This window comes from Oryctolagus cuniculus, chromosome 9 (genome assembly GCF_964237555.1).
Source record: "Oryctolagus cuniculus chromosome 9, mOryCun1.1, whole genome shotgun sequence".
Taxonomy (NCBI): domain Eukaryota; kingdom Metazoa; phylum Chordata; class Mammalia; order Lagomorpha; family Leporidae; genus Oryctolagus; species Oryctolagus cuniculus.
In genome coordinates, this window is record NC_091440.1 from 133,032,969 (window position 1) to 133,041,535 (window position 8,567).

At 52.7% G+C, this 8,567-nt stretch overlaps 1 protein-coding gene across 3 annotated transcripts in view; it reads left to right on the forward strand.

Moving 5' to 3' along the window:
- Positions 1-6,329, forward strand: part of PDZRN4 (PDZ domain containing ring finger 4) — a 366,917-nt gene extending 360,588 nt beyond the window's left edge. For all 3 annotated transcript variants that reach the window (XM_051850939.2, XM_051850940.2, XM_051850941.2), the window contains 2 exons: positions 120-236; positions 4,265-6,329. In XM_051850939.2, coding sequence (XP_051706899.2) covers positions 120-236; positions 4,265-5,719 — 1,572 coding nt within the window. In that variant the 3' untranslated portion in view covers positions 5,720-6,329. The remainder of the gene's footprint in view (positions 1-119; positions 237-4,264) is intronic.
- Positions 6,330-8,567: the final 2,238 nt, after the last annotated feature.

An 8,567-nucleotide genomic window follows, 5' to 3' on the forward strand; every position in this document is an offset into this window, starting at 1 on the left:
GTTCTGAAGAGAATCATTATGATAAAAGGGACTGGTCAGGTGTCACCATTTAAGTTGACCCTCTTCTAGCCCAGAGTTCTCGCTAACATAATATCATGGACTAATGTATTCTTTTGCAGCTGGATGAAGGCTGGCTGGAAGATGAAAGGCATGGATTCTTGGAGGAGTTAAACTTGGAGACGTTGGAAGAACAGCATAATGAAGCAACACAGCGCACCGCCAACGAGGCAGAGCAGGTGGGGCCGGCCACTGAGCCACCTCGTGTGAAACGCTGCCAGCTTTTTCAAATGTGGAACCATAAATGGGGGGAGAACACAATGAAAGGGCTTGATCAGACAGCTCCGTCACAGCAGTCTTTACAGAGCAAATGTTCAGTGCAAATGGAGCAGCGGGAATAAGTGCAGGTGCTTTCTGTTCAATGTTTCCAGTCTGGGGGTGTCGGGGCTGCTGTGAGCACAGGATGGGCGTGGCCAGACGCTGGCCCCGGCCACTGCTCCTGCCTGATGGCCAGTAGTGAGTGGCGAACGAGCGTGTTGCTTCTCAGAATGCCAGCTGGAGGTGAACTGTATGCCTTGAGGTTACCCCCACCCCAGAGTAAACTTGACCTTGAACTCTGAATGTAGGTACTTGAATATTCGCAATATCACCAGAGGAGGACGCTAGTGAGACAGAAGCCGTCAGTCTGTGCTGTGTCCTCGCAGCCCTTTCACACCTGTTCCCCTGAATAATCCAACAGCTAACATTTCTCCTCAGTTGTAATATCTACTGCTCAGGTTGGGATGATTGGCATCCTTTTGTCTTAAGGTCCTATTTTCATCAGCCAAAAAGTATGAGCTCCTGATGTGTTCTGACATCACACGTGGCACTGAGAACATTATCTATCTGTCTATCCGTCTGTCTGTCTCTGTAAAAGCCGAGTCCCTCGATTGCTTTGTAACTCGTCAGAGGTCCCGGTGTGGCAGGTGAGCCCTAGACCTCTGTGATTTGCCCACTAGGAGAGGACAAGGTGGCTGTATGCCAGAGCCCTCCTGATGCCTGCCGTCCGTGGGCCTGATGCGGCTGTGTGACCACACCGCGGGTGGTGTACTGACGTGGTTATTGTCCCATCCCGACAAGCGGAGCAGCACGAGGCCCAGGCTTCCTCCTGCTTAACCGTGCTGCAGCCCATGGTGCACAGGTGTCCGTGCACACGTGCACTAAGTCATGAGTTGGCACGCGTGATCTGCTCACACACAGCCACCTTCACCCCCGAGACGGCACAGCCCCATGGCGACTGCTGTTCAGTAAAGTAGGTCCAAGAGAATTTTTATGGGTGGCCTCAACCATGGCCACAGATACAGCTTTTTTTGGGGTGGCAGCTGCCGCTTGCAAGCAAGGCAGGCCGGGCTGCAGGCTTTTTCTCTCAGATGCGAGTGCCGTGATGCAGCGTTGAGAGGAGGCTGTTGGGATGAGAGCCCGAGGGCGACGGCACGTGCAGGTGAAGTGACGTGGTGTCGGCGGCTGCTTCCTCACGCGGTACAGACGTTAGGTCTCCCGTGGCAACACCGGGTGTCCCCGAGGTTATTCTCATTGGGTGGAAATAATTCTTCACCATGAGACTGAGAAATTAAAGGTTCCCATAGTTCCTCTCAAAGTCTTTTGCCCTGAGAAGCAGGAATGCTACATGGGGAATGTCTTGGTAGAGGCGTGGCCAACTCGAAGATCGTTCCTGACCAGTGATGCGGCAGCATGGCCTTAGCAACCAGAGTATCCGGGCGGAAACTGCTCATAGAGCAGCGGCCACAGCAAGGACACTCAGCTAGAAATTATGAAACACGTATCCACATGCAAAGCCTCTGGATGGAAAGTTGCTGTCTTAGGTCCCGTGCTGCTGGCTGTAGACTGGGTAGCTTAACTTACGCAGCTGTAGGCCATGGAAGATTTTTTAAGCTCGTTAGAAGACACGCAAACTATGGAACCGTGTGTGTAGTGACCTGTAAACTGAAGTGCCGAGTATCAGAGCGACCGCACAGGATGCAGACTGGGTGCCGTTTGGGGCACCCTGTCAGCTGCCACTCAGACAGGGGCGCAGCAGGCCTCCCCTACTTCTTCCTAATGTTTGAGCAGTAAGCCACTTAAATCCCATCTCTGTACTGAGGAGAATACTCTAGGGAAAGACCAGGGACCGTCGAGTAACACAGTGGGGAGAAAAACAGCAGTCACCACGAAGGCTGCTTAGCTCCTGTCCAGAAGCCTCTGGTCACCTGCTCCGTCCTCCCCGGGACTAACAGGGTCACTTAACACAGTTGTTACTCTTGCTTCGGGGAAACATGAATGTGCCCATCTGAAGGTGCTGCACAAGGCTGATGAAAATGGGGATGAAGAGGTAGGCTTAGGGGGAGCACTTGGTGCACGTGGGGTGCCTGAAGCCCTTATCCAGATGCCTGGTTTGAGTCCCAGCCCACTGCTTTGGATGCGGCTGGGAGACAGCAGGTGATGGCTCTCATCCTTGGGTCCCTGCCATCTGCATGCGCGACCCAGATTACATTCCAGCTGTCTGTGTGTCTCTGTCTCTGCCTTTCAAAAATGATGGAGATAAACAAATTTTTAAAAAGATAAGATTATTTCTGTCCAAATTGAAACTGCATTTTTTCATGGTACTCATTTTCTGTTCCTGAAGACCGATCTTGTGTACAGATTTCAAAATGTTTGCATCCAAAAACTTGACTTTTAATTCAGTTTTCTACAGACTTTGAGAAATCCTTGTGTGTGTCTATGTCTGTCTCTGTGTGTTTGTGTGTTTAGGTCTGTGTGTGTTTAGGTCTGTGTGTGCCTGTGTGTGTGTGTATCTCTCTGTGTGTTTGTGTGTTAAGGTCTGTGTGTGTGTGTGTGTGTCCCGGTGTGTTTGTGTGTGTTTGTGTGTTTAGGTCTGTGTGTGTCTGTGTGCCCCTGTGTATGTCTCTGTATGTATATCTCTCTGTGTTTGTGTGTTTAGGTCTGTGTGTGCCTATGTGTTTAGGTCATGTGTGTGTGTGTGTGTGTGTGTGCACACTGAGACATAAAGCAAACACAGTCTGCCTTGTAGAACCATGTGACAGGAGAGAAAGTGAATTCATGGAGACGTGACTACACTTACCTCTGATTGGGGCAGGACAGATGGTTCTGTGTGAGAGTCAGAAATTGCCAGACGGTGACATTTTGTGTGTGTAAATACATTTTGATACTTTGTCCAGATCTGGTGATCAGCGCAGCTTGGATTTTCCTGGGAGCCGTCAGTTTTCTTCTCAGTAGACTAAAACTCAAGTGTGAAGAAAGTTACTGGTTCAGAGTAGAAAACTGGGGGAAGACATGTGGGACAGCAGGGGAAGCCACGCTTGGGATGTCTGCATCCCTGGCCAGGGTGCGAATCCACTTTTAATCCAGCTCCCTGCTGGTGCACCTGCGAGACAGCAGATGATGGCTCAGGCACGGAATCCCTGCTACCCACCTGCGAAGCCCAGGTGAAGCTCCTCAATGAGTCCCAACTGTTGTAGGCTTTTGGGGAGTGAACCAGTGGATGAAAGACAACACTGTGTGTGTGTGTGCCTGAGAGACTATACCTTTCATTTCTTTATTAATAAAAATGAATAAAATTTTTTAAAAAAATGAATAAAGCAGAAAATGAGTACTAAAGCCCCCTTGTTGCCTTTGAGAAACGCGATTTGGAAAGACAATGAGGTCCGCACCCAACGTGTGGCACCCTGGTGGCGGCGGAGATTCTGACACTGGGAGGTGGCGTGTGGCCCTCACGGCCTCTCTGCCACTGCTCATCTGCATCCCTGTGGGACCGGCCCTCCCGGCCTGGACAGGAAGGTTCTGGGATGCTGACCTTGCTCATGGTAGCATGAGTCAGTGCTGTTTCCTGTGAACTTGGGGCAAGTTCAAGGTGATTGTGGCGTCTGAGCTCCAGGGCTGTGTGTTGCCAAGGACTCTTAGCCATTCTGATGAGCCTTTGGGTGTCCCCACCCCAGGCACTCATAAAGTCCTTCATTTTTACACCTGCACCCCAGAGGTCCCCGAATAAGCAAACCCTCAGAGGAGCAGTGCTTACTCAGATGTACTTAGGCACCTTTTGCTTTCTGTACTTCATTGCACAAAATGCTGCCATGCGCTAATGTCTTCATTCCTAAAATGTCATGGACGCTGAGATTAGAGCAGCTTTCTAGAAGACAGGCTTGTGCCCAGACCTGTCTTTCCTCCGTGCGTGCTTTCGAAACTAAGGAATTTCTTTCCCTTACTCTCGCAGCCGAAGAAGCAGGAGGAGGAGGAAGGCACGACGGACACTGCCACGTCCTCGTCCAACCCCCACGAGAAGGACAGCGGCGTGGGCCGCACGGACGAGAGCTTGCGCAACGACGAGAGCTCGGAGCAGGAGAACGCGGCGCTGGCGGGCAAGAGGGAGCTGGGGCAGAGCCAGGACACGCTGCGGAGCGTGGAGCTGCAGTTCCACGAGAGCCTCGTGTCCGCGGACTGCGGCGACTCGGACTGCGGCGGCCGGCACCCCGCGCACGAGGACTGCGAGCGGTTCCGACAGCTCCTGGAGCTGCAGTGCAAGGTGCGCACGCACGGGCAATACGACCTCTACTACTCCAGCCGCCGGCTGGCGTGCGACCCCGAGGAGGAGGGCGTGGAGCACGAGCTGCAGCTGCTCAACGAGGAGCTGAGGAACATCGAGCTGGAGTGCCAGAGCATCATGCAGGCGCACCGGCTGCGGAGAGCCGCGGGCCAGCACGCAGACGCGTGGGCGCTGCACGCCCACCCCACCGGCGCGGACCTGCCGAGGGCCAAGCTGGACGACATCCTGGAGCACCCCGAGAAGTCGGACAAGGACAGCTCCAGCGCCTACAACACGGCCGAGAGCTGCAGGAGCACGCCCCTGACCGTGGACCGCTCCCCGGACAGCTCGCTGCCAAGAGTGATCCACCTGACCAACACCAAGAACCTGCGCAGCCAAGAGGCCACGTGCAGCAGAGCCAGAGCCGCCGAGCGAGGCGGGGAAGGCCCGGAGAAAGTGCTGGGCAGCGGCAGGCCAGCAGGCGAGGGCGAGGAGCGGCCGGCGTGCGAGCACGTCCCCTACCTGTCCCCGTCCCGCGGCTCGGCCTCCAGGGCCGCACACATCCCTGCGCACGCCCAGCACTACCAGAGCTACATGCAGCTGATCCAGCAGAGGTCCGCGGTGGAGTGCGCCCAGAGCCAGCTGAGCCTGGCGAGCTCGTGCCGGGAGCCGCAGCGGGGCGGCGAGCCCAGGATGGAGTGGAAGGTGAAGATCCGCAGCGACGGCACGCGCTACATCACCAAGCGGCCCGTGCGCGACCGCATCCTGCGGGAGCGCGCGCTGAAGATCAAGGAGGAGCGCAGCGGCATGACCACGGACGACGACACCATGAGCGAGATGAAGATGGGCCGCTACTGGAGCAAGGAGGAGCGGAAGCAGCACCTGGTGCGCGCCAAGGAGCAGCGCCGGCGGCGCGAGTTCATGCTGCGCAGCCGCCTCGAGTGCCTGCGGGAGAGCCCGCAGAGCGGCGGCGAGGCCCGCCGGGAGGTCAGCATCCTGGAGCTGAGCCACAAGAAGATGATGAAGAAGCGCAACAGGAAGATCCTGGACAACTGGATGACCATCCAGGAACTCATGACGCACGGCGCCAAGTCGCCCGACGGCACCAGGGCGCACAACGCCTTCCTGTCGGTCACCACCGTATGACGGCGGGGGCGTGACCGCACGGGCCGCGGCCCGTTCTATTGCCTCGTTCAAGGTGGCGTTTTTATACCGACTCTTGAGACGCTGACTTCTTTTGTAAGCAAAAATACCTGCTAATTTTTCATTTCTTTTTCATACGCTGGTACCTTCTTTTTGGCTGGGATCTTTCTTTAACTTGTGATATATTCCTATTACTCATTTATAAAAAAAAAGTACAAAATAAAAGGAAAGAAAGCAAAAAAAAAAGGAGCCAATTAATTTCCTACTTTACTGTATCTATTGTAAGTTAAAATCTGGATTTATTTCTCTAGGTTATGTATTTTCTACTTTAATAAGAACTCGATGTCAGAACATTTCTAAGCTTGCTTCTTGGCTTAACGCGTATTAAAACAAGCCTGTTGGTAAATCACTTGTCACATCTTGTCTTATGCATAGAATCCACCTGTTGTCCAGACTTGATGTACGTTTCACACACCGATGGCCTTGTCTTAGTCTCAGTGAAGTGTAGGTGGACAATCCTCCCGTGGTTTGTAGTGACATTGGTCATGTAGCTAGATAACTGTGGTCATTGTGACAATAAAAGAGAAATAAATTATTGCTTATTCGTAAGAGACGTTATCGAGGAGTGTTTTATTTTCATTGTCCGTGTGGTTCCGAGATGTAAATCAGTTCTACATGGATGCCATTTAGAAGACTCCTAACTGTGGCTTATAAAATGTTCCCTTTTTCTATTACTTTTTTCAATAAAGTTGTCTGCAAACACTTTGTACAGGCCGTTGTCTCACTGTTCCTGGCAGGATTCGGTTACCCAGGCACAGGATCCAGCAGGTGCTACACAGGCAACACCTGTTCTCACTCCCCTTGCCTGCAAACTGTCTGAAGGAGGCCAGGAGAGTCGAGGGAGGTGAGTGCAGTGTGTGCCTGAGTAATAAGCGAACCCTGAGACCAGGTGTTTCCAACAATGGGAGGGTGGAGAGTGAGGGTCAAGCATTTTGGGGTCAGGGTATCAACCTTTGAGTGGCGGCGGAGGGGAGGGGACACAATTGGGTCCTGGAACTAAGTGCATGCCTTTAGGTGAGGATTTGGGACTAGGTCTTGCGGTGTCAGCTTCACATACTTCCATGTCAGTTTAGTAAAAGGTGAGCTTGTTAGATGGTTAGATTTTTTTTTAAATCTAGCTGGTAATTAGGTAAGCATTTAAAGCACACCAGGCGTCACTACCATAATGCCCCAAGAGGGAAAGGTCACATAACCGCACACACGCAGAGGGGAGCTTGACCAAGTGTTCACTCAGTTCCACGGTCTAGGCTTAGGGTTGCCTTAGTCATGGACACACAGCATCCGCATCTTTCTGAAGCTCCTTGCCTGTGAAGGCTGTCCAGCAGCGCCGAGCTGTGGCACGGGACTCGGATGCCCAGCCTTACCCGGAGCCCTCTGTCCCCTGGACTCCTGGCCCGCCGCTCCTCGTGGGGTTGCCTGAGCTGCCCCTGGCCCTGCAGCAGTCTGCTCGTCTCTGTAAGTTCCCACGTGCTCCTCTCCTGTCTGCTGCTGCTGCGACACCTCCGTCCCAGGCTGTTGGGGTCACAGTGTCTCAGCTCTGGGCACACGCTGTTGGACCTCGGACGTTCATCCTTTGCTGTTGAACAGAGAGGGAGCTCATTGTCTCCTGCCATAGATCTGGGGTTCAGGGAGGGAGGCTCTCCTGTGCCCATCCCCTGTGTCTCTGTAAGCTCCTGCTGGAAGGACATCTGAATATTAATGAGTGTTAATGAGCTAAATTATTTTATTCATTTATCTCTCTTCCACACATGGTTCCTTTTGTTACGTTTTTCTTACTTTTTTTTTTTTTTTGGACTGGCAGAGTGGACAGTGAGAGAAAGAGAGAGAAAGGTCTTCCTTTGCCGTTGGTTCACCCTCCAATGGCTGCTGTGGCCAGTGTGCTGTGGCCAGCGCACCGCGCTGATCTGAAGCCAGGAGCCAGGTGCTTCTCCTGGTCTCCCATGCGGGTGCAGGGCCCAAGGACTCGGGCCATCCTCCACAGCAGAGAGCTGGCCTGGAAGAGGGACAACCGGGACAGAACCGGCACCCCGACCGGGACTAGAACCCGGGGTGCCGGTGCCGCAGGTGGAGGACTAGCCTAGTGAGCCACGGCGCCGGCCTTGTTTTTCTTACTCTTTATCCCTCCAACTTCCTACTTTTTAAAGGGCTTTTACATGGAGAAAAAAAAAAAAACTAGTCCTATTTACACGTTAAAAAATTGGGGGTGGGCACTGTGGCACAGTGGATTAAAGCACTGGCCTAAAGCGCAGCCATTCCATATGGGCGCTGGTTCTAGTCGTGGCTGCTCCTCTTCTGATCCAGCTCTCTGCTAAGGCCTGGGAAAGCAGTAGAAGATGGCCCAAGTCCTTGGGCTCCTGCACCCATGTGGGAGACCTGGGAGAAGCTCCTGGCTCCTGGCTTCGGATCGGCAGAGTTCCAGCCATTGCAGCCATCTGGGGAGTGAACCAGCAGATGGAAGACCTCTCTCTCTGTCTCTACCTCTCTCTGCAACTCTGTCTTTCAAATGAAATAAAATAAATCTGTAAAAGAATTTTTAAAAATTGGATTCAAAAATTTTGAGATAATGACCTAAGGCAACTGAAAATTCTATCACTTCTACCTTTAGCCATTGTATGTCCAGTGAATACAAGTACATGGAGAGTTAACATTCGATCTAATTGTTAAATATTATTGCCTCATTCTTTGCAGACCTCATGCCTGTGGTCCTTGTATATCCTCTTGACACAAGTAGATCTGAAATTCCTTACATTTGAAGTACTGCTACTGATAAGTGCCATTTGGAACCAGCATG